General features: G+C 38.6%; 3 protein-coding genes across 4 annotated transcripts in view; 1 reads left to right on the top strand and 2 right to left on the bottom strand.

Moving 5' to 3' along the window:
- Positions 1-4,733: 4,733 nt before the first annotated feature.
- Positions 4,734-7,608, top strand: pnrc2 (proline-rich nuclear receptor coactivator 2). Of its 2 annotated transcripts, none has more exons than XM_055228146.1 (2): positions 4,734-4,874; positions 5,072-7,608. In XM_055228146.1, exon 2 carries the CDS (start codon positions 5,085-5,087, stop codon positions 5,556-5,558), a length of 474 nt encoding a protein of 157 aa, XP_055084121.1. In that variant the 5' UTR covers positions 4,734-4,874; positions 5,072-5,084; the 3' UTR covers positions 5,559-7,608. The 2 variants fall into 2 exon arrangements, with proteins under 2 accessions (XP_055084121.1, XP_033837678.1); XM_033981787.2 differs by having other exon boundaries at positions 4,781-4,869; positions 5,065-7,608.
- A 470-nt stretch (positions 7,609-8,078) lies between these two features.
- fabp10a (fatty acid binding protein 10a, liver basic) lies at positions 8,079-8,789 on the bottom strand. Its single transcript, XM_033981788.2, has 4 exons — positions 8,661-8,789; positions 8,406-8,578; positions 8,241-8,330; positions 8,079-8,163 (listed from the first exon to the last, which is right to left on the bottom strand). Exons 1-4 carry the CDS (start codon positions 8,725-8,727, stop codon positions 8,113-8,115), a joined length of 381 nt encoding a protein of 126 aa, XP_033837679.1. The 5' UTR covers positions 8,728-8,789; the 3' UTR covers positions 8,079-8,112.
- A 2,236-nt stretch (positions 8,790-11,025) lies between these two features.
- Positions 11,026-25,927, bottom strand: part of myom3 (myomesin 3) — a 49,357-nt gene continuing 34,455 nt past the window's right edge. Inside the window, exons 15-37 of the mRNA XM_033981792.2 lie at positions 25,665-25,848; positions 24,673-24,847; positions 24,472-24,593; positions 23,699-23,886; positions 22,026-22,152; positions 20,779-20,960; positions 20,512-20,626; positions 19,877-20,033; positions 18,933-19,039; positions 18,018-18,062; positions 17,698-17,834; positions 16,598-16,742; positions 16,367-16,426; positions 15,839-15,906; positions 15,404-15,514; positions 15,134-15,221; positions 14,931-14,969; positions 14,680-14,785; positions 13,836-13,996; positions 13,448-13,484; positions 13,292-13,314; positions 13,154-13,209; positions 11,026-12,764 (exon numbers count right to left, since the gene is read on the bottom strand). Of these exons, the coding sequence (XP_033837683.1) occupies positions 12,495-12,764; positions 13,154-13,209; positions 13,292-13,314; positions 13,448-13,484; positions 13,836-13,996; positions 14,680-14,785; positions 14,931-14,969; positions 15,134-15,221; positions 15,404-15,514; positions 15,839-15,906; positions 16,367-16,426; positions 16,598-16,742; positions 17,698-17,834; positions 18,018-18,062; positions 18,933-19,039; positions 19,877-20,033; positions 20,512-20,626; positions 20,779-20,960; positions 22,026-22,152; positions 23,699-23,886; positions 24,472-24,593; positions 24,673-24,847; positions 25,665-25,848 (2,703 nt within the window). The 3' untranslated portion in view covers positions 11,026-12,494. The remainder of the gene's footprint in view (positions 12,765-13,153; positions 13,210-13,291; positions 13,315-13,447; positions 13,485-13,835; positions 13,997-14,679; positions 14,786-14,930; positions 14,970-15,133; positions 15,222-15,403; positions 15,515-15,838; positions 15,907-16,366; positions 16,427-16,597; positions 16,743-17,697; positions 17,835-18,017; positions 18,063-18,932; positions 19,040-19,876; positions 20,034-20,511; positions 20,627-20,778; positions 20,961-22,025; positions 22,153-23,698; positions 23,887-24,471; positions 24,594-24,672; positions 24,848-25,664; positions 25,849-25,927) is intronic.

The following is a 25,927-nucleotide window of genomic DNA, read 5'->3' as shown; positions in this document are numbered from 1 at the left end:
CAGTACAAAAAAATACAATAAATAAAAGAAATATACACCATTTTACTGAAAGCGGAACAATGTTTTTTTTCACATTTTAAATATAGTTATCTTGCTTTAGGCTTTGATTTCCATTGGTTCATTTTGGCTCATCAATATTTCCCATGTTTTGTTTGACTGATTGATTTTTTTTAAAAGTAGTTTGTCTTTCTTAGTAAAAGAAGTTAGTATTGGTCTTCTTCATAGCAGCTGTGCAACTGTAACCAGGAAATGGAAAGGAGTGTGGTAAAAATCGCTTGCACCACACTATGATTTCAACATTTCTTTGTACACTATTGGGCTCAGTCTTTATAATTTTAAAGTAATACATTAAAAAAACAAAAAAAAAATCTGCTCAGAATAATTTTTCCATGAGATATTATGAGATATACAATATGAGAAATAGGCCTATAACGAAGTGGTGATAAGTAGATAAAAACTTACCTTAATTGTGGTTTTAATTGTAGGATATTGGCTTTTTTGGTTAGGTCCTCAGTAAAAGATGACAATCAGACCTATACACATGACTAGTGAGCCGCAGAGATAAGGCTGCTATGATCACATCACAGTCAGGGGCAGAGGAAAGAGAGAAGAGAAGAGAACAGAAGAGAGGGAGGGACACACCAAGCACTCTGCTAAACCTCAAACATGCTTAAAGTTCCGCAAATATACTACACTAATATTAGATTGTGTTAGAAAAATACCAATGATTGTATAGAATAAATAAATGCTTATATGCTTGCTGTGTTTGAAGAAAGGGACATGCCAGACTTATGGGATATGAGCACTTTAGAAAGGTGTTATTTGTGGATCTGAAAACATGGTGCTAAAAGAGCAGGGAAAAATGGGTGAAAACTGATGTGAGAGGCCATACAGTAAGACTATTGATAGAGCCAGCCTAAACTATTTATGAGGTTAGTCTATATACAAAAACATTAAAATGTCATAGCATTAGTTTCATTTAATTGTATTTGTAATTTTGTTAAAAGTAGAACAAATAATAAAAAAAGACCAATGTGTTTGAATAAGAAAAATATAACACCATAGTAGTGGGGTTGCTGTGCATTTCATCCTACGTAAGACTAGCACTTTACTGCTATTATCAAAGTGAGCAGTGACAGCCCTGCAATTACTGAAATGATCCTGAAATGTTGCCTTGATCTACTCCTGTCATCTACGAATCACATAATACTCAACACAGAAGATTCACTGATGGCTCTACTCTTTCCTCTCGGAGAGGATTTATTAAATCACTTAACATTCATTTGACATAATCTCAAAATCAAATGCAATTTGTACTTTCCTTTGGTACATCCTTTGTGCTATTTTTAAATAAGACAAGTTGATGTTAAAGTCTCATGTGGCAGCACCAACATGCACAATATGTATGACAAATATATGCGTTAGTCCAGTAATTCCAAATATGCAAACCAGGTGCTGAGAGTGAAGCACATTCATGTGTAATGTATGCCTTTCTTCACCAGAGGGTGCTGCTGAACAAAATAGATGAAAGGATTTTTTTTCATGAATTTAATTTAGCAATATCATTTGATTGTCCCTGGGGTGAATTAGCTAAAAATTAGTTTGTAAGATAATCAGGTCAGTACAGCATAACCTGAGGCACTTAAATTAGTCCTGTTTTTTCAATTGACCATCCTAAATTAAATGGCAAAGAAACTAGAACAAAAACTGTGACCTGCAAATGAAAGTGACAGTTTGAGAGTTTGAGGTTATTTCTGTGTTCTTGTGTCTCCCTGGTGAGCTGCAGATCCAGGCGCGGGTTGGTCAGAGCGGTGGAAAAGTGATTACAAGAGAACAGAGCGGGCTCAATAAGATTTGTCCTCTCTCACTCAGACATCAGGTGCAGCTCAAGCCTGTATGCTGCTGCTAGTCTGAATTACCATTTGGATTATATCACAGCATGGTCTTCTTGCAGGGATCTCCATGGACACAGAAAGATGAGGACATGCACTGCTCTCTAAAATGGTTCTATTAATTACATTTCCGTCAATTACCAGCATTGTACCGGACAGCTGAAAACTATCCCATTATAGTCATGATTAATACAACTCTGTGCAGATGTAAATTTAATAACAGAAATTAACCCGTGAGATACTTCAACAAGTTACACTATATAACTTTTCTGGTGGGGAGGTGCACTTACTTGTTTCCATGGAGATGTTATTACTTTGTCTGAAATGTTCCACAGTTTGTCATAAACCTATCTATCTTGCACTGATTTCATAAATACCTTCAAAACATGTTTTCATACGGCAAATGGGGTCGCCTTTCCACAGATCTGACTGCTAACTAGGCCTAGCAGCATAACTTGTCTTCACATATATAGATAACTTTAATGGCATATTCCAGGCAAAATGACAACTCCATCTTCCACAAGAAAAGTTACATAACGCCCTTTTTAAAGCTGGTGTCGATAGCTGCTATAACTGCTATTTGTTTTTACTCAAGATTAGGCTCAGTTCTGTATTTGGGGAAGGCCATATTTTATCAACAAAAGGAAGGCCCATATTCTGCCATAGACTATTATCTTCAAGGCATATATCCAGAGAAAGTATAGGAAAATCTTTGGTTGTGTAATAAATCCCTTCAGTGTCCTTATGTGAAACTGTGTGCTTAGTTTCTCTTCCCTTTGAGTGAGTGGGCGTGTTTCATGACACAATTTGGTTGAGGCTCATTCCAAATAAGCTCTTCCATTGCTGACGTCCTGGCCAAGCCCCTTCTCACATGCTAATCCTGAAGACTTGTTGTGGCTTGTTGATTCAAAAAGATCCTACAGAATGCTATAGGCCTGTATTATTTTGCATTTACCATCCCCTGAATTTACATTCCGTCTGTAAAGTTATGGTTATATGCTTCTTCTATGACTGGTCAAACATGGAGGTTTCTGTAGCCTATGCCTTATATCTGCCCTACACGAAACATGACCTACTTTCCAAACATGGCTGACACTTGTAGATGGTACAGCCCCCTTTAAAGGCAATGGGGAGTATCGCTCCATGGCCTTCAGCTGAGGTCTGACTGACACAGATTATGTTGCGCAACTCTTTTTAAAATCCCAGGACTTGAACTAAAGCTATAAACCAACAGTAGATATGGATAGGGCTTAATCTTTGACCGTGTTTTCCACAAGTCAACCATGGACTACTAAACCAATTTCTTAGTTGAATATTCACATCAATAGCATACTCCTGGTCGTCTATACGTTTCTTGTAAGTTTTCTGTGGTTTCAGAAACTGGAATAGCCTACATTTTCAGACACGCACACAGCTGTTCTGGAGTCACACCAGTGGGTCTTAAACATAACAGTGGGGGGAGGGCAGACAGAGAAGCCCACAACAACATCCTGTGATTACTTGTCCATATGTCCCTGAATGTAGCCTTTTATTTAACTATTAGAAATGGAAAATTAAACCTACTTCAGAGTTTATTTGGATTAATTAGGCCATTTTGATCAGACGCAATTGAGCTTATTTGAGCATGGGAAACCCTTTTAGATTAGTTATAATGATTATCTTTCTTCAGTGTGATGGATTAACTTTGGATCAAGGAGACCATGTAGTGAAATTAGCAAACGTTCAACCAAAGGCATAGGTATAAAAGAAAAGAAACAAAGAAACCCTAATTATTGTTACATAACATCTGTTGGCCGTGGTATATCAGTTCGAATTAGACTACTGTCCACGTTCATCGACGATATCTCAAAATACTGGCATCGTGGTATAAATAAAACGTTGAAAAGTGCGATAACTTGGTTGTTTTTCTCTTCTTTTTTCACTTCTTTCAGGAAATACCCGAGCCTCAACAAAAGGAAGAGAAGGAGGGACGCGCATTGACGTCACCCGTCTGGCAACAGGCCTGAATGCGTCTGGTAATCTGTCCTCTGATTGGCTGAACACAGACAACTCGACATGTGATTGGTCAGATGCGGGTAAACTCGAGCTACATAGCCCCGCTGTAGAGTCCATTTTGTTGCAATTCAGAGGGAGTCGAGTCAGGCGGTGATTACGGACACTTTCTACCACTCAAATCGCGACGGAGACGGATTGTAGGGGAATATAGTTTGCTATATTTTCTATATAATCTGCCGAGGATTATCAAAGGCTGTCCATATTTTTGTTCGACGAAGGGCCACTACTAAGCCAGTGGAAGTCGGTAAGAGTACGCTGTGTGCTTGGTCGCCATGTTGAATGAGACCTTCTTTGTTTTGGTTTGTTGCCAAAATAGTCTGACTCACAAAAACAAGACTTTTTTGCGATAGTAGTTGCTTTTCAGAGCAGCTTACATGTTTGATTTGTATCACTTAATCCAAAATTGATCTATTTTTTTTCAACGTAAGGCACTGTAGTGGTAAACAAAGGAAATGAATGCCGTAATTAAGCATATTGCGCATGACAAATATGCGTTTTAACTTTTTTTTTTTTTTTTTTTTTAACATGGCTGATTATTAAATATGTGATAAACATGATGGGTGTTTTATTTTTCTCAGTGATCTTTTTTTCCAAGTTATGCGATGACGCAGTTTAAATTCTCTATTCTTAAACGACTTTTCTCAGTTATCTCTTCATTGTGATCCTGCAGAGAGCTGTGCAGTCTGTTCTAATGCACATTTCTTTATAGGATTGTGACTTCCTGAGCATCCGTGTGCCGAGGTGAATTGATGTTCAGCTCGGTTCCACGACCAAACATCGCTCGTTGGCACATGAGAACCTCAGTTCTTGCTGGACACAAAAGTGCAGTGAGAAGTAGAAGAACTACTTCGAGGACCTGGGGCCCGATTGGAGGAGTGCGGTTAAAGAGAGACCACTGTAGCACTTTTCTCACAACAAAGAGGTAAGCTCTCAGCTTGTTTTGCTCGGGCGGCTGTGGGGGAGGGGCGGAGTGCTTGGTGTTCTGCACGTAGCCTCTGTACTTATCAGTGGGCGGTGCTGCTGTATGTAACCTCCTCCAAGGCACGGATATTTGGTATATTGTATTTGCTCCACAAAACATGCATATACTTACGTTGGTTTGTTGATGTATTTTAAGGTGACACAGTGAAAAACACCATGGGAGGTGGCGAGAGGTACAACATTCCAGTTTCCCACCCTGAGAGATCTTTATCTAAGAAGAACCACCCACTTGGCCGGGCTAAGCAGAGGAGCCGTGAGCAGAACGGGTCAGCTGTGGCAGCATCTGCAGGGAGTGCAGGGGGCCTTCACCACAGTCATCGTCGTAGTGACAAAGGTGCAGTGTACCACAGGTCTCCTGAGGCGCGGCAGGCCGCGTCTGCAGACAAGAATGCCTCTGTCCGTTTTGCCATCAGCTATGATAAGAACTGGGAGGGGGCCGTGTCTCACCTCACCACGCTCCTGAGCACCCAAGGAAGTCCAAGCTACGCAGGGCCCAAGTTCAGTGAACCACCATCGCCCAGCGTCCTGCCGAAACCCCCCAGTCACTGGGTGTCCTTTCCCATGGGTGCCTGTGACAGTCGGGAGATCATGGCTTTCCAGCTCAAGAGCCTTCTGAAGGTGGAGGCGTGAGGCACACATGTTTTGATGTTTAAACTGGCCAATGAACTGGGACTCTGAGGGCACACACCCATCAGGAACACCTCAGTGCTGTAATACTTTTACCTCTTTTAGATTTGACCTTCAGACTAGGGGATGTTTGCAGATACTATGCTGTAAATGCTAACTCTGTTCCCTTTTTAACTCAAAGAACAATTACAGCATTGCAGCCTTGCTGGTAGGTGATGTCTCTGAAGGAGTCATCTTCTGTGACTAATGATAAACTGGGTATCCTTTGTAGTACTTTGATTTTGTATTTTTTATGTTGGCTATCAAGGCAGATTTGAGTGTCAGTTTATTTTACATCAACAGTTAAATTTCAGATTAGTTCCCGTAAGTGCAGTCTATTTCCAAACAGCTTTTTGTTTGACATTCTTAGTCCCCCTTTTCTATTCCAGTGCTAATACAAATTCACATTTGTAGCCAGTAGCTAGGTTTTTGTTTTACTTATTGCTCTATTAGTGACACTCAAACTGCAATTCTGCAGGGACAAGGCTATCTTACTGGTAGAGATGAGCTATAAGCTAGTGAGTATAGGTCAAAAGTGTAACCTCAAACAGAAGGGTGAAGAGACCATGGCACAGAGACCTTGGGCTTTGAACTCCTGTATATTTTTATTGCGCTGTGCGCATATGCACTATAGGAGTTGGCTCGGAGGGCTGCTACACTCTATCATAGCATTATTTTGTACATGTTTTTGTTGTTGAAAGACATGAAATGCTGTGTGAACCAAAGCAATTATTTTGCTCAGTTGTGTTGCCCAGTATTGTCAGTCAGTTTATCCAGATTAACCCAACTATTAGGTAGTTGGGGCAGGTCATCCTGACTGTTGTAATCCTTATGTTGTGCCCCCAGACTTTGCCTACAAGGAGCCGTGCAGCAGCTCAGCAGGCGGAAGAGGGCCAGGGTTAAGTGTAAGATTGTTGAATTTTGTTCTTACTCTGGTCCTGTTGGCTGCTCGCACCTGTTTAAGGCCAGGCAAAGCTGTGGAGACTCCTGAAGTGATGAGGCCTAAGGGACACAACAGTGGCTGGTGTTTGTTTACAAAACGGGTGACCATCGCATCAACAGACACTTGCTGCCTTGTTTACCCTGTGCACTGCAATCAGATTTTGAGTTACAGGTCAGAATGCTATTAGAATGATGGAGGCTTAATCAATCAACTATGTCCTCTCACTTTTTGAATCCTCTGTTGAGGCACTTGTTGCTTTCTCTGTGCAGAATTGGAGCTGTTACAGCCAGCCTAGAGAAGTCAAAACAAAGTATGAACTTGACAAATATTAAAGAGCCATGTAAATAATGAAATGTATAAAGTACTTGTAGCATATGTACATTTGCAGGTCAGTTTTGATCTGCTTGACAAAAGTATTTTTAGTAATAACACTGAATGTATAAGACATGCTAAGGTCATGTCTTGACTTCAATACTGAAGAATATTTTTGTTAAAAAAATGCCTATAGCATTTCTCAGCACCCGTGCACTGTTATTCCCAGAAATGTTGCACACATTTTTTATTGTTTTATATTATGCACAGTGTAGGGTGAAAGATGCTATGTGCAAACAAATACTAAATAAACATGAGTAAAATTTTTAAATTGAAATTGGACCAGTGGAGACTTGCTTATGTTTGGATCTGGGTATGAATGTGCTTACATCATGTGAGCTTGTATTTTGCTGTATTGACCCATTTGTGCCTAAGTTGATGCTGAAAACTGCTGCAGTCCATTTGTATTTGGGAGTACCACAGATCGACCAAATGTTGTGAAGCACCTGACTGGCAGCTGCTCTTCCGCCAGCTCACAGTCGAGCGCTTTTACCACTTTGTATTTGTTCTCTTGTTCACATTTTATTTCCTGTTTGGTTGGGTCCTGCATAGCAATGTCTCCTTCTAAATTTAACCTTGACTAATTGGCTTTGAATTTCTCCCCCTATGAAATGTCACTGAAAATGAAATGGAAATGAAGTATGTCCTTTTTGAGATTGGTAACTATTGGTAATGTTTTTAAAAAAAAAAAAATATTAATAATACAAGATGCACTGATATTTGAAACCAAAATTCCAGAAAAAAAATAATAATAAATCCCCTCCCCTTCCCCCTAAACTTTGTCTTGTCTCTTTGCATTCTTTCACACATCATGTAAAATATTAAAAACAATGAGCACTACCTAGATATTGAACTACTATAATTTTTTTGCCCTCATTGGCTACTTATGAATTATGAAGATGGGAACACTGACAATAGACATTAATCAGTCCCAGTACTACTAGAATATTAATTTAAGCTTTAGTGCAGTTGTCCTAGCATGAAAATAGTTGTGTGGCACTTTACAGAACAGTGACAGTGAAAAGTGCCTAGTTGGTAACCTTTTGGTTATGAGCAAAGTAATTACACTTACTATTATATTATTACTACACTAGATATTCATGGTAAGTAATGGCATTGTAAATATGACCATGTTCATGTGACATGTTTAGTCAAAAGTCAAAACACATTTACAAAGTGACATTTTTTATTTAAATATCCACGTCACATCTTTTTGCTCTTTCTGATGAGAGTTGTTGAGCCCACAGTTAAAGTCTGTAAAGAAACCAGAGGAACCTTTAATTGCAATGTTGATAAGTTTATAGTCTTATTTGTAGAATATTCTATTGTACCTCAATCATCTCTCCTCCTTTGATCTCCTGGATGTGGTTAAATTTTCCAGTGTTACACACCAGTTTGCCACCCTCCATGTTGACAGTGCACTGTGGGAGAGCAAACCAAACCAAAATAGTGAAATACTGGTCCTAAATGATTTCCATCTGTGGAGGTGGTGTTACCTTGAGCTTCTTGCCGTCCATGGTGGTAATGTCAGCCTCCTTGCCGACAGTAAAGGAGTTGGTCAGGGTCTTTCCAGGGGTTTTGGAGGTGATGACAAAGTCATTACCGTTCTGCTTGATTTCGGTAATTGGCTTGATGTCCTTGGCTACCTTAATAACCTCATCTGGAAGCTCTGTTTGAAATTTGGCAGCAGAAATAACATAAATACATGTTTGCTATAAGGATTTGGCTCATTGCATTGATAGTCAACTCACCCATGGCCCTGAGGAACTCTTCATAGTTCTCCTGAGCATAGACCTGCCACGTTCCATTGAAGGCCATGATGATGTTTGGTCTCCTGGAGGCTGAGACGACTGTGTGAAGCTCAAAGCAAAGTGGGGACAGACACTTGGGGATCCCTTCTCTTATAGTCAAAGGTAAGGGGCTGTGTGATTAATCAGTAACAGCACATGGAGTAATCCTCACTGTTTGATCAACCTAGAGTTCAGTAACTTCTGCACCAGCAAAATTATGTACGAGGCAACTGTTCCACAAATGTAACTAGAATATAAAAATATGTAATTGGAATTTTTCAAAAGTAATGCTCAGAAAAATAGTTACTGTTCAATAAATCTATTAGTTTGAGAATTTATGTACTGATTTTTTGCTGGCCTATAGACAAGTGTAGCATGAGATTAAATGATTTAAAATGAAAAATTCTGTTGATTATGGGTTGATATTTTTATCGCTATTTCTATCTCCCACATCTTAACCCTTGTGCGTTCCTCACAGTAGAGTTACGTTGAAGTTCTTCTGGGGTCTTCAACATAACTCTAGGAGGACCCCAATTTGCCATAAAATAACACATTTTTATAATTTTGGGACTAAGACTAATGCACTGATAGCAAATGTATTTTAATTTTTTATTTTTTGTTGTTGTAAAAAACATGGCATTTTTAACCCTCAAAATGACCTGTAAGCCTTAATATCCATCACTGTACTCGACAAACACTATTTAATCAATTGCCAAGTGGGATTTGTCAAAATGTTGTGAAAAAACTTTTTTTTAATTATTATTCTGACAGAGCAAATGTTGCATTGAAGCTCCTCTGGGCTCAATTTGAAATCTAATTAGTTTCTTTTATAGAATAACATTTTTTTATATATAATTTTGGTCTCTATATTTAGCCTGACTTCAGACTAATGCACTGATACCACATTTATCTTACATTTATATATTTAGTGTGCATAGACCTTGATTATATGAAAAAAGTGGACACATCTTTTTGACATCATAAGGCCTTATAACACTGAAATTACATGACTGTACTTGACAAAAATATTTGGTGAATTAGAAGGCGGGAGGGGTCTTAATTTAGTGTAGGTGCTGTTTTTGAAAAATGTCAGACTTTTGAATGAGAGCAAACATTTAATTGTTGAAATTTCAATGAACCCAGATATTTTCCCATTCATTTCAATCATATTCAGTTAATCCTGCTTGCATTTCTGTGTTTGGCCTTTCATAACAACTGTATTTATAGCCAAATAGTGTTTTTTCCTCACAAATCCACCATTATTTTTGGAAAAGATGCTTTTTGATTCAAATTTCTTCAAAAATCCTTCAGAACAGAGTTTTGCATCTTAATTTATACAATCCCTGATTAAATGATTGAATTTTCAGAGCCATTTGACTCCATCAGCTCATGTTTTGGGCCATGTGTGGACAGTGGAACTAGGCCTGGCAAAACAAGATTGGATTAACACAGATATCACATATCACACTAAATATGTGACTGGAGTTTTAGAACAACTGAAATCACACAATTCACACAGAACCTAAATTAAACATTTCTATGACCGACTCTTCAGGTGGAAAACAAAAACACCAAGTTACACTAATAATGGACTGTGAATCTCGTTCACTAAGTTCTAGCCAAATGGAAAACTGTTTTGAAAAATGCAGTTTTTCCAATGAATCCTTTCAATAATCCTTCAAAAGCATCAGAATTTATGGTCTTTGATGAAATGATTGACTGGTCGGAGCCTTTCGACTCTGCAGGTAAACAGCAGAAGACCATCTTGTGTTTGGAGCCATGTAAGTTTATGGACAGTGGAACTCTGTGTCCATAGGTTTGAAGTGCTTATTTTTAGTTGTTCTAAAGCTCCAGCCATATTTAGAGTAATATTTGATACCTGTGTTAGTCCTGATCCTGTTTTAGACTAAATCTAGTTCCACTGTCCATAAATGGCCCCAAACATGACCCCAGAGAAACTTCAATGTAACTTTTTGCTCTCAGTCAAAAAAAACAACAAAACAAAACAAGAAAGACAAAAAAAAAAATCACTACATTTTGACAAATCCCACGTGGCAATTGACTAAATAATGTTTGTCAAGTGAAGTGATGGAAATTTACAGTTTTGGGACATTTTGAGAGTCAAAAATGTATTTATTAATTTATTTATGTTTATTTATTTATTTATAAAAATACTTCCGACTGGCCAAAATAAAAACAAAAAATAAATTAATTAATTAAAAATAAAATAAATTTGGTATCAGTATATCAGTCTGAGGTCAGGCTAAAAATAGAGCTAAAAATAGACCAAAACTATAAAAATATTTAAAATATTTTTATTTTATGGCTAAGTTATAAGAGAAATTGAGGTCAACAACTGGCACAATTTTCAACCCATTTGATAAAGAAATGACAGAGTTCTGCTGTAACAAAGTTGCTTTTGGGATCATAAATGACCCCAGGACAACACAATGGTTAAAATGCAAGTGTGAATCTACCACAGTGAAGCTCTGCTCTGGGGTCAATGGCACCACGGACTGTTTGCTTGTGGTGGACAAAACCATTAGCCCCAGTTCACATTACACCAGCTAAGACACATTTTGAGACACATATTCTGCATATTTTCTTTAATTCATTTATTCATTATCCACAAGCTTAATCTCAACATGCATTTACATTTTACATCGTCCTTAATAATCTCATAACACTAAAAGTAAAATAGATGGAGAAGTACTTTATTCCAATGCTCAAATTAAAGGTTAACATGAGTGAGTACAATCATAACCTTTTAAGTGCATTTGACAGGTTTTCATGTTGTTTTTTTTTAATTATTACTTGATTTGTTGGGATAGTACTTGTGGTAAATATTTATCATCGTTTAACATTAGTCAAAAAAAGAAGAAAAGTACATTTTTATTAGTCCAATCACACCTGTTGTGCAAGTTCTGGCCCTTGTTTACATGATTGCCAGGTAACAGTTATGTAATTACCTCTGCATGTCATATCTGGTGCTCATGTTCAAGGCAAGGCAAGGCAAGGCAAGGCAAGTTTATTTGTATAGCACAATTTGTACACAAGGTAATTCAAAGTGCTTTACAGAATAAGAAAGATATTAAAATCACACAAATCAAACATAAATAATCACAAATAATCATCATAAAATCAACATTAAAAGAGAAGAGTGCAGAATAAAAGTCATATGCACAGCTAAACAGAACTGTTTTGAGTCTGGATTTAAACATTGTCAAAGTAGAGGCCTGTCTCACATCTTCAGGAAGACTGTTCCAAGTTTTAGCTGCATAAAATTTAAACGCTGATTCCCCATGTTTAGTCCTGACTCTGGGCACCAGCAGGAGGCCGATCCCTGAAGTCCTCAAATTGCGAGATGGTTCATATGGCACTAACATGTCGGAGATGTACTTTGGACTTAGGCCATGGAGAGACTTATACACAAGCAGAGCTGCTTTAAAGTCTATTCTTTGAGCTACAGGAAGCCAGTGCAGAGACCTGAGCACAGGACTTATGTGCTCATACTTCCTGGTTCTAGTCAGGACCCGAGCAGCAGCATTCTGGATGTACTGCAGCTGTGTTAAGGCTCGTTTGGAGAGGCCAGTGAGCAGGCCGTTACAGTAGTCTAACCTACTGGAGACAAATGCATGGATAAGCCGGAAGTGTTCACCAAAATAAAAATTTTAAAAATAGGCAAACTAAGCAACATTTTTAAAATCAATAATAATCAATGCTATGTTCATTAAATTAGTAGACTAACCTGTCGTATGCACTTTAATATCACATTTTAATGTTCCTTTAATGTTCCTAACCCATTAGCACAGCATGAGCTGGCGGCTTATCCCCATGTTTATACACACTTACAGTCACATCTACTGTCTCAGAGCCATATTTGTTTTCCACAAAGATGCTATATTTCCCAGAATCCTGCATGGTGACATTATTGATGGTGATGGTTGTACATTTATGCTCCTTGGTAATATCAAACTGGCCTTGGCTGGCGATCCGTTTGTCATTTCGAAGCCAGAAAATGTCTGGGTAGGGGTCACCATCAACAAAGCATGTGAGGCACAGTGTCTATGGCGGGGAACAGAAGTAAGAGAGACAGTGAGGAGGCAGAGATGGGTACAAATCACTTAACATTTACCCAAGTTATAATATATTGTACTTGGGTCAGCATACTTTGACTTCTACAATTACATATTTTTTGAAGAAACGGTACTGTCAGCCTTTTGGTTATGCTTCCTGTCGTAAGTGACAAGAGCTTTATTTCGACAATATTATGTTAGTATCATTCAATAAAGTAAAAAACACGAAAGGCACCATACCTTACTTCTACTAAAGTAATATTGTTTGAAACATTGGTACTCTTATTTACACATTTTTGCCTATTCCATGTATAAATAGTAAACTGGCAAATAGACATGCAGTTGTATTTTGATGATTTACAAAAAATAAATAAATACCTTGCCCTCCATTATAGCCACCACATCAGGCAGACCTTTTATCACATGTGCCCTTCCTATTAAAACACAAAACATTCAAATAATCTGTCTTTCAAACACTGACGATAATTAATTGGTCTATTGTTACAAAGCACTCACGTTTTGCATCCAGAGCAGCTTGTCTGTGAATAGAAACCGGTTTAAGAACATTTGAAATATTTAGCAGAAGTTTGACGCATGCTGTTACCTCACACGATAGTTAAACTTGTCACACCAGGTCATGCCAAAAACACACCACTAAGAGGAAGCACTTACTTCAGCCTCTGATACTCCTTTAAGGCATCGGCAAAGGCTGAAGAGGAACAAGAAAGGATTGGTTGTAAAGTAGATTTACAGGTTTTCAAGATTCACACCCTTCCTCTCCTCTAAGTAATGATTAAGTATATGGCATAGCTTGGTCACAAATTGTCCCTCTGATTGAAATTAAATCAATTTAAATTCTTACGATTCCCTTCTGATGAATATCTAACAATGGAAATCTATTTATGTGCTCTACTGTGTGTTTCTGGTAATGTGTGTGTTCAGGGTTTAGGCTTTAATTTCTCTTGAAGCGTTATCAGTAGGGAATAAAAATGATCTTAACCAAACTTTATATTCATAATATTGAAGGAGATAATAAGGTCTGTGGAGTGGCCTCCCTTACCTTGTCCTGACAGGTTCAGGTGGCGTTTATGTGTCTCTTTTCCATCAAACATCTCTAAGGTGTATTTCCCCTGGTCCTTCTCAGTGGGGTTGAATACATCGATCCAGACCTTCTGTGTACTATAGCCAGGTCTGGTCCTGGTCTGGTCAATGGGCTTATCCCTACAAGGGAAAAGAGCAGGAGTTTTTTCAAAAATGGACTTCTATGGTAGGTGAAGTAGCTTCATGCAATTACATAAGTTAGCCAGCAGATGGAGGTACTAGACCAGTCCATAAAAACACACTTTCATTTCTGAGAAAGTCAGTTTCTCAAAGATGTTAAACAACATCTTAAAATCCTGTATTTAGTTTCAGTGCTTTTAAACACTTAAAAAAGTGTTTAAACTGTTTTTAAAACATTTGTTACAAATGTTTTTAAAACCGCAAATAATTTAAAAAGCAGCAAAAAGCCCAGTTGATAGTCTTTAATGATATAAAAAAATATATATATTTATTTTTATTTTTATTATTATTATTATTTTTGGAAAGGTAGACTTTGTAGATTTTATTACAGGGGTGTGCCAGTTGCTTTTCTCCATGGAGATGTTATTGCTTTGCTTATCTCCATGGAGACAAACACCTGGCACCCCAAGGCCAAGTTAAAGGTCAAATGCTTGTTCTTCAAGGTATTTTTGAGCAATAAAACACATTTGAAAGTAAAATAGATAAAGTTAATGCTCCAGGCACACAAGAACATGGAGACAAGGTTGTGTATCCCTTTACATGGTGCACCTTGATGTTAAGTATTGATTCAGTAGTAGTAGTGGTAGTAGTAGTAGTAGTAGCAGTCGCCTAGTAGTTCTCACTTGAAGAGCCAGCTGGTCTTCAGGTAGTTGATGTAATATTTGAGCGAGCAGAAAAGCCTGAATCCTTCCTCGGTGCACTCGATACTTAGCGGCCCGGCTGACAGTGCTGCACAGACAGTTGTCATGGCGATGATAAAACTACACAGTATGATTAGTATTCCTGAATAAAGCTCACTTAATTAGCACAGGTTCATATTTACGCTTGTCACGCTGGGAACATAACTTTGATTTCACAAATACAAATAACTCACCACACTGTTTACTCAGCTGCTGCAGAAGCTTGTCATACTCTGCGAATCAAGAGAACAATTAAGCCTTCAGAAAGAATTGATGTTCGAAAATAAATATTCACTGCTAAATGTAGAGCAAGGTGAGACAGAGCTGTTGAAGAAAGTGCAGACAAAGAAGTTATTGTTGTGGGTGTCTGTGGAATAGTACAAGGTCATGTTCCCACCTTCATCCGATAATTTTAAGAAACTCTGATCCTCTCCTCTCTTATCAGACACCACGGCTTTGTACGTGCCCATCTCCTCCTGGGTAACCTGAGGGGGAAACCACTGACCTTACTGAAATAAAACATATTCACAGCTTTTCCAAATGAAATATTAATACCCCCAAGACAACCACTCTAGTTTAATTTATCCTTGTAAGGCTGTGAAGGTGAAGATAAGGTGATAAGTATTTTCTGGTACTACAAAATAAGTCTACTAATCCCATTCTGTACCTGTGGGACGGTGAATGAGCTGAGCCCAGATGCTGGGTCGTACACAGCCTCCTTCAACTCCTTGCCTTCCTTAAACCACTTCAAGGTTGTCTCCTTAGTTGTATTTGTCACCTGAGAGGACACAGATCAAGTCAATTGTATTCTCTTTTTATTTTTCTCCAGGCAAAATACCAGAGTTATAGTAATTTGCTGTTAAATGAGTTACACTGGTAGAGTGTTGTAGTCAAAGACGTGGAATATTAATATCTACAGTTTAGTTAACCCCATCTCTAAAATCAATTTGGTGCCTACTGCATGTGTCTATTGCTGACAGCTGATTAGTTGGCTGGGCTTCATTCTAGTCCACTAGGAAAGATGTGGGTGTGACACTGAATGTTATTGCCTTGAGCAAGACACTTCTCCCCTCAGGCCTGTCTTATTATGTAGTTAACTTGCCTTGCACTTGATAACCAATACACATTCATCTGTCACAGACCAAGACAGATATTCCTCAAAATGAGGCCCTGAAAAACAAAACACAGGATACATATACAGGATAACATGATACTTTGGATTACATTCAAAATTATGTAGCTGTAGTTTTGATTTAAATACACTATGCACTGCAGTATTGTGGGACTGTAGGAATTTTCCAGTGTCATGGACTTTATCCCAGTGCCACAGTGTGATGTGTGTTTGCACACGGCACTGGGACATTGACCGCTGTGTGTTTCCAATCACGTCTGGAACACAGACACATGAGAACCTGCACATATCACAGTCTACAGGTTACATCTGACAACATGCACCACTGCTATTCAAAATCTATCACAATGTAAATAAATCGATACTAAAAGCAGGAGTTGTGTTCCTTTTATGACATGGTGCACTTTTCCATTCATGTAGTACCCTCTTCTGTACATGCAGTAAGGGGGGGCATGCAGGGAGTTATAGTACTTGTCTGTGATGCAGAGGGATCCTTACCAAACTTTCTCTTATGGTTGTGTCGATTTGCATCAGCCAGTGCCAGAGTCTGATGAAACACTAACCAAGAGATAGGGAGACACAGATTTAAACTTTACACTTTAAGTTTTTACACAGATAAACTGCTAGAATGATACGGTTCTCTTTGCAGTAGTAGTATTAGTTAAGACACATTATTTTCTTTGTAAACACTTGTGTTTTTGCGTCAAAATATAAACAATGAAAACTCACAATCATCCACAAAGACTAAAGTGAACTGGTTCTTGGCCTTGCCGTCTCTCAGCTGGGCCGTGTACGAGCCCTGGTCCTCTGGGGACAGTGGATCAAACACAATCTCTACTAGACCTTTAGCCTTGTCCAAGGTGATCGTCCGATGCTGCAGAGCAAACAGGCTCTGTGAGAAATACTTGGGACATGTGAGGAGAAGACATTGCACTTGCATGTGGGACAAATAAACCAGAGTCAGTATTAGTATTTTACTGCACAAACACATCAGTATGTCTTTTGGGTTCATCAGCATAAGTGTGTCTTCCATGGTGAGGCTGCGCTAGTCTGCTTTGTGATGTATGGTGGGCCTAAGGGCTCTAATCAGCTAAATGGCTTTTGAATTCATAAACCACAGCTGTGATCATTTAGAGATAACATATAATCAGTACATCAATACTGTGAAGTTATGAGAGGAATTAAAGAGTTGTGTGATACCAGACCTACACATTTGCATTTGGCTCTCTCATTGTACTGGTCTATTGATTATTCTGAGCAGGTTATGTTGCATTATATATGGCTGCAGTTGCACAGTTTCACTCACATTCCCTTTATGCTTCTAGTGAACAACACTTCTTTAAGACAAAATAAGTTTCCCTCAAATGGCAGAAAATCACTTCTTTTCCACATTCAGGCATTTCATTATGTTGTTTATATTGTAGTACATTATGAACATAATTGTAATTTTATGACTATGAGATGAAGATGCTGAATGTATAAAGACGTTTGTGTAAAACCTCGATGTTAACATGTCAGACGTGTTTGAACAGCTCTGTTGTTGTTTGGCGTGTGTCCAGCTCTGATATTAGCAGATGTGTTGTCGTCCTCCTTCACTCCAGTGATCCCGGTGCCTTATCACCTAAATGAGCACAGCACCAGACCATATGCTGTGTGATGCGCCTGCTCCCTTTATTGTTGGCAAACTCCACAACATTGTATCTATGAATTTATGATCATGGTCATTGAGCCTACACTATGTGGAGTCATATAAGCCCTTTTGATAACACTACCTTTGATGGATAAGTACTTGGCAGTTTAAATACTGCATGTTTTGGTGTAATCCTCACCGGAGTGCTGTGGATTTCCTGGTCATTTAAGATGAGTCGGAGCTCAGCGGCATCACTCAGACTCTCTGTTTGAAGCCACAGACGCACCCTGCCTTCTTCTGACACCTCCACCTGCCAACCTGTCTTCAGCCCGATCACTGCCAACAGGAAGTCACACATTTTACACTGTCAATTACCCCCTCAAATAATAAAGCTCACATAAAGTCTCATGCTCTGACTCCATACTGCTTTAAGTGTGGTATTTAAACAGGCTAGAAACAGGTGTGATGAAGTAATAAAGATGTAATTAATAAATAATAAAGATATAGTTAAGTACGTACATGGATTTCTCACTTGCCAGCTGAGCTCCTTCAGTCGTTCTAGGTCTGTAAACAAAGTTCAAAGCAAACATTTAGAAAGATACTGTGGATAGATAAATACTTAAACAGAAGATTGTACTGCAGTTACTCACATACACACATCATACAAAATGAAAATTATGTGAAATACATAAGTCCCATCTCAGAAAAGAAAAGAAAAGAAAAGAAAAAGAAATATATGGTAAAACACGTACAAAAAAAGGGTTTTGTCATTTTAGAACGAATGTCAACTGCCACTGAAATACATAGATTTTTAATTTAAACATTTTTGCATTATTAGAAGAAACTACCGGTAACTAAACTAGAATATTCTGATTGTCAGATAATAATATACCAATTTTACCGGTAATTGTTTATCCACTTTCATTCCCACATGTTGATACCTTACAGCTAATGTTTTAAAACTAACTGCTCATAAATAACTGACTTAGTTGAAACTCCAAAGGTTTGTACTGCACTGTCTCTTTCATAACATTACAGTCAAAAACTATGTAACATTAACTGTTTTTCAGTTAGTCACTCTCTTTTTTGTTGTATCAAGCTCCTAAACAGGATCATGAGGCTCCTGAAAATATGATGTTTAAATCCATTTTGTACTTCTTTTTTTTGTCAAGTATCTTAAAACTTTTCAGTGTTTGCTAATGTAGTACCAATCAGTATGAAAGTATCAATTACATTCTGTACTGTGTGGCCAACATGATTACGTCAGACTTGAAAAGTAGACTGCATTAAAATCACATACTTACCAATACTAATTTAGAGCCATAAGAGGAACTAATCGCACCGCTAATGTCATGCCTGTCCCTTAAATCCCTTTCCCTTGCTCGTCTAGGTTGCCTTGGTTGTTTGCAGCGCACTCAGACACTCCGCTCTTACCATCTGCAGTGAAATCATAGCTGGACGACATGCTGGGGTTGTCAGTCACCTCCACAGTGTACAGGCCCAGATCCTCCTCTGATGCATCAGTAAAGGTGAGCACGGCCCTGATGGACAGACAGAGTAATCCAGCCTCTTATTAGTGAGTCTACCTCCCAGACAGCCCAAAGTTACACGTCGTCAAAAAAGTTCCCGTCTCTATAACCCTAAAGCAAGTCAACTTATAATGAAACTTTTCTTCTTACATTCAGAGAAGAAATGAAACATTGAGAGTGTGAAATTCAGGGGGAATCTGGCACAAAATCCCCAAAAGAAATAGTCATTGACAGCACAATGCTATTCCTCAGAACTAATTCAATTTGTTCAGAGCAGTTTGTGCGCTTTAGGTTTCAATCAATTCTTTTTAAAGGAGTAAAGTTAAAACACAGAAGCAAACTTTTTACAGTCTGTTTTGCTGTTCGTTTTAAGACATAAAATCTTAAAATATGTTAGGTATTAATCGGTTAGACACATATTTAGATCCCCATGTTCCCTTTTATTGCTTTGAAAATGCAATATTTGTCAAAAACAACGTATTATAAGTTTACTTTTGTGTTTGGCGCTCCGAGTGCCCTTGCTCCCTGCACTAAGTCACCCCCTCTTCAGAGCACTATCACAACATTATTACTGTGCATTTCACTAATAAAACTACTGCACATCATATCACGTTTGGGAAGTTATAGTGTATCGTTTTGCATCCTACTTTTGTACATTTATAGATGACATATAAAACCACTTCAGGCATGTTTTTGTTAAGGGAATGTTATAACATGGTAGAAAGCGCCAAAAAGTCGATTTTGCATAATACCCCCTTAAAACTCCCACCAAAAAAGTTAGAGTAATGTTCTCCCGTCTGTAGTCTAACTTTAAAATTGAACATTTTCTCTTGACTGTCAAGTGCATACCTGTTCTTCTCACTGTGTGTCTGTGCTCTGCTCTCATCTATGGGCTCACAATATTCTTTGTTCCAGAGACCAGGGGTTTCCTCATTAATCTCCTCAGCCGCGTATGTCAGACAGATGAAGCCGTCATCATCCACACCGATCTCTATGTCTTTAGAGCCTGCAGCGGTGGGGATCCAATTAATGAGGTGAATAGAGTCACACATTTATTCATTTTGCTTAAACAATAATTAATAAAAGTGTTATTTTTCCTGACACAGCTTACTGATACCAGACACAAATGACCTCACATGGCAACAGGATCATTCAGTGTCAGGTGCATATTAAAATGGATTGATACTAATGAGTCCTAAAGATAAAGACTAAAGATAATACATATTTATCTCAATTTACTCAAATTTAACAGACAAAGATGGTTTACCAATATGTCACTACCTTTAAAAACCTCTCAAGCCTTTCCCAAGCAGAATTTGACAAGAGTTACCAGTATATACATTCTTTTGGTACTGCTGTTGACTGTTATTTCTGTAATATTTTGCCAGTGAAGTTAGAGTTCATCTTAAGCTTTCACTGGATATATACTGTAACTGCGCATCTGCCAACATAAATGTGCGGTGTACACTTTAAGGTGACAGTACCTGGTGGAGTGGTGACAGTGAAAGGCTCAGAGGGCAGAGAGGGACATCCAGCTCCAGCCTCATTCACTGCTGTCACTCTGAGACAGTAAGTTTGCCCTGTCTCCAGACCGGACACCTACAACACCAAACATGCCCATTTCATCTGAGACGTTCTAAAAGCAATGCATAACTACTCTAAACTATGCAAGAATTAATAGTAGTAGTGGTACACTGCCCTTAAATGATGTCAACACTGCTTCATAATAGAAAATGTGTTTGTAATAGTACCTTGTAATGTGTACTGGAGATGGGCTGGTCATTAATAGCAGTCCATTCGTCTGATTGGTCGCCTTGGCAAACTTCCAATATATATCCGATAATAGGTCCTTGTCCTTCATATAGAGGTGCAGCCCACACAGCAACCAGGGAAGTGTCTCTGATCTCCTTAATTTGTACGTCATAAGGACAGCCTGGATGGACGAGAAAAGAAAAGTTATTACAAAGACATAGTTATAAAATACAGGTCTTTAGGAGTATATTAAAAGAAAACAGTGGAGCATTACAGTACGAGAAGCAGTACAGTAACTCTTTTTGGTCTTGGAGTGACTTCACGACACATTGTAGTTAATTTGCCTAATGATTTTCAGTGGCTCTTCAATTATTAACGATATAGAGGGGAGCCCATTTGCCAAGATGAATGAGATGGGCTTTAACAGTGGTGTGTGTGAGCTATTGCCTCAGTATTAATGTCAGCGGTCTGGAATACGAAGGGGATACAAGTGCATGCTGGGTTTCTGCGTCCTAGACTGTGTACGCGTGTGCTTGGGCTTGTAATGACCTATTCAGGCTAGTCCCTCTTGAATGTACAATTTGTTTTGTTCACCAGATTTCACATTTCACACTGCTTGGTTGCTGGGTTGATGGATCAGTGGGGTTTTGTGTCGCACTGAAGGTCACTGAAGTTTTTCTTGACAAAAAGAGTAACAGCATGGAAAGAATATATATTAAACAGGTAAACAGCTCTATTAGACTCAGCTTTATTTTAACACAATCTGATCAGAAAAAAACGGTTTTGTGACAGTGTTTGTTAATGTGCGCATTGCGGCACCATGGTGACTGCTGAACATTCCATCATAGATATACTTGTAGAACACCCTAGAGCAGGGACGTCAAACACATTTTCCCCGAGGGCCACATCATAAAATGGTCACTCTCAAAGGGCCACATGTAAAATAAATGCAACTACTTTTTAACTTGTTCATTAACTGTCTCTGTATTTATTTCTTATTTGAGTAACAAATACTGCATATACATTTCCACAGATGTAAAAAAAAAAAAGGCTGTATAACTGTATCTCGTGATAAACTGACATTTTAAGTCAAAGTAGAAAACTCTTGTTGTGGGCCACATAAAAAGATGTGGGGGGCCACATTTAGCCCGGGGGCCTTGAGTTTGACACATGTGCCCTAGAGTGATGTCACTGCAATGTAACAATAAGAGAAGTGGATACAGATCAGACAGTTACAGGAGAATACCTGGCTCTGGCATTGTCCATTTCTCACAGAGGAACGGCTCACTGGGCTCCGAGGGCTTGCCCACACCCACCATATTCGCAGCAAAAACACGGAATTGGTAAAAGTTCCCACTGGTCAAGTTAGACACCTAAGACAGGAAGAAAAAAAATTTACTAGTCGTTGTAACTGTATTACTATAGAACCTGTGTATGCTTGAGTTGCAAATCAGAGAACACAAAAGTGTGTGCTCTAATGATAATTGGACTAGGTGAAAGACAGTGAAGTAGCAGACGTTTCTTGTTAGTGTTGTTGTATTTCCCTTGAGGCTGGTAGTGTTCAGGGTGTTAGTGCTATGGCTGCTGTTTGAATGTTTTGCTAAGCTCCCAGGGCACTTTAGCACTGGGAGGAGAAGGATTCAGACTTATTGATCTGCACATTGATCTCCCTATTCACAGCCACTTAGACTTTAAGGCCCTTATCACTTGTGCAAGCAGTTGTGAACTTCTGCTGCAGCTCCAGGGCAACTAATTGACACAACTAGGGGGAACGTATTTCACAGCAACAGCAATAGCGATCTAAAAAGCACCCTTCCCTACCAGACACCTCCTCTGTTATCTATAGATCTTTACAATTAAGAGGAATTGCTGCCTTTTATCTGATCAATATACAGTTTGTGGCAGTAATTGTACAAAGTTTTGCCTCGATGACAAAAGTCTAACTAAAAATGATATAGGTTGTGTAAAAAGGTTTTTTTTGAGATGTTTCAAAATAATTTGATCAGTTAATGGGATCAGTAGCATGGCTTATAGTTGAAGCTGAGTTCAAAACAAAAGTCTGACTAACGGTACTAGAGCTACCTGGAAAGAGGACAGAAAACTGTGCCCAAATCCAATTAGCATTGTAATGACATTCATTTGCATTATGCAGCAAACAAGGGAAAACGAGTGGAAGTAAAAGTAAAACTTGTGCCTAGGTCATTGTTTTTCAGTCAGTGTGCTGTGAGGTACTGCCAGGTGTGCCTTGGGAAAAGTGAAATTAATTCTCACAAGCATTTAATTGAATAATTTATAATTCTGGAGTGTCCCGGGCAACTTCTGAACCAGTTTACAAAGCCAAACAATCATCAATGCCAAATAAAAAGATCCAAGCACTGGGGCAAGGAAAATACTTTGTTTTTGGAAAAGGTGTAATGTGGTAATAGCTTAGTGGGAGCCGTGGAATCTTTTTAACCAAAAAGTCTGCCACGATGAAAAAAAAAAGGTTGAAAAACACTGACAATGCACTGCATGTTCAAAATTTTACCCATAGGGGGAGCTGTATGTTCTTGAAACAGCCATTCAATAAGCCAGGTCAAGCCATGCTGAAAATGTACAATTTGTTAAGATAATTCTAATCTAATGCTGCATTTTGTGTAATGACAATCTCTTTTGTATAATTTGTCGCTACTATTAAAGGAAAGTACGTGTTTGAACAATATTTAATCACAAAGCAGCAGAAATCTCCAGAGGCAGGTGAAAGATTGTATTTTATTACATGTCTCCATGGACACTCAGTTGCTAAGTGACAGAAGTCAAATGAAATAAAATACTTTTTATTAATATTGCTTTGGCTGTGTGAGGATACTGTGGGTAGACTGGATGAAACTTTATTAAAAGTTTCCTGAAACTTTAGCTGTGAGTTGTAATTCCACAGACCTTGAGCTTCCTTTCTGGAACGGCCTTCTCATTGACCTCTCTCCACATCTCCGCTCCCTCCTCCTTTTTGTCCAGGTAGTAACCTCGCACAGGGGCTCCCCCACTATGAGCAGGAGCCCTCCAGCCCACAACCATCTCTGAGTCAGTGCACAGCAGCAGAACAATGGCAGATGGAGCAGATGGCACTCCTAAACCACACATAACAGAAACAGTTGAACTAAAATATATTTATGAATACTTGCCTCACTTCAGAATACTAGGTGAACATCTAAGCATATGCATCTTTATGAGAAACACAAGATAAAAGGTCTAAGATGTTGAGTCAATAATCAATATAACATAGTACTGTCACCATAGTAAAATATCACGATTTTGACACCGTGATGAAAAAATAAGAACTTAAGATGCATTGCAGTCCATTAACTTGAACTCATGTTTGCTTTGCCATCTCTTTATTATAATAATTAGTTATACAATAAGATGACAATTTCAACAGATGTTTTATTTATTCACAGTGCCTCTGAAATGCTCCTGACAGTTTATACTACCAATCAATACCTCAAGCTAATAGGCTATTAGCTAAACAATTTGTATTTGTATTATTTAATTACTGGATATTGCATTTTTGACAACTCTACTTCAAACATTCATAATCAATCACACATAATATGCCTGAAAAAAGGTCATTGTTTGATCGACTAGGAAACATCATATTGAAAGAAGTGATATTCTTTGTGTACAATGACATTATAGCATGTGATCTATGTACTCACTAATAGCTGCTTTGACTGTGATGGGGGGAGACTCCTCTGAGTAGATGCTGTTCCCTGCTCTGCTCACAGACTTGGCTCTGAACACATACTCTTTTCCAGTCTTGAGCCCATGTACAGTGAAGCTACAACAAATGAACAGATTGAATTCAGTAACAATAAAGATACAGCTTTGGGTACAACAAAGACTGAACGCTCTGTTACCTGGTCTTGGTATAAGGCTTGTTGTTGATAGTTTTCCAGTTCTGTTTGCCGGTCTCACTGTAGTACAGGTAGTAGCCAAGGATGTCCTCTTTGTCCTCGGGTTCTTGCCACTTGAGCTGCACTGAAGTGTCTGTGTCTCTGAGGGGCATCAGTGAGTGTGGAGGACTGGGTGGGACTAAAAACAAAATAAATAACAAGGCAGAATATTTATAGACAATGCAGGATGATGTATGCTCAGGCAAATATTCTTATGCGCAACTCTGGTTCTTGTACTGATGATGTAAAGATGTATTGTTTACCATCATACTGTAAACCATTATACACTGCCCTCCTCTGGACTCATTACAAAAAAGCCAATCTGCAAAAGGCTTCAGGAGGCTTATAATGACGCTTTACGGGTGGTCTTAAGGAGGCTGCGAAGGACTAGTGTGACTAAGATGTTCGTACTGTACTGCACGAGTGAACACTTTGCTGTACTAAGAACTTTAATGTACAGTTTTATTTGCAGGCTGAATAAGTAAGAAAATGAAATAGTGTCACTTAAGATGTGAAGACACTGGTATGGTTGTCTTTTTAAACCATAAATGTTACTGTTTGCATTGCCACTGTCCAATGTTTTATGTTTCAAAAATGGATCATGAGTCCAGAATAAAGATGAATTGAAATAAACTCAGCACACAACATTAACCACTATATATTAGATGACAATGCAGTGTTTCCATTTAAAAATACATATGTTTTTTGAGTAACCAGAATGACCACACAGAGCTGCTTAAAAATTTAATGAGGACTGTTTACTTTATATTTTGCACAAATGATTTAAATAAGAACAACCTGGGCACTTAAATACTAAATCCATTTAAGACTTCTGTTTCACACACAGAACTAAAACTAAAGGTACTGTCTGAAGCTGAGAGTAGTTCTGTGAAATGTAATTGACCTCTTGCACACAGAGGTTAATGCACACACTCCACTTAAGCCCACGCAGTCACCTTGTGGTTTTCTCAAGGATACGGGAGCGCTGGGGGCTGAGGGGTCACTGACTCCATACTTGTTGACAGCGCGCACTCTGAAGCAGTACTTCCTGCCCTTGACCAGGTCGAACACCGGGAAGCGAGGGGAACTGACCACCATGTCCAGACTGGCTCTCTCCCAGTTGTTTGTACCTGCTAACGACTGAGCCGAGAAACACAAGAACGTTAATTATACTTGAAGCTTGTTAAAGGCACAAGCTTTTTCACAGATATTTAGTATT

The sequence above is a fragment of the Periophthalmus magnuspinnatus genome, chromosome 16 (assembly GCF_009829125.3).
Source record: "Periophthalmus magnuspinnatus isolate fPerMag1 chromosome 16, fPerMag1.2.pri, whole genome shotgun sequence".
Taxonomy (NCBI): domain Eukaryota; kingdom Metazoa; phylum Chordata; class Actinopteri; order Gobiiformes; family Gobiidae; genus Periophthalmus; species Periophthalmus magnuspinnatus.
The sequence above is the reverse complement of the archived record's forward strand: the minus strand, read 5'-3'. Positions and strand labels throughout refer to the sequence as shown.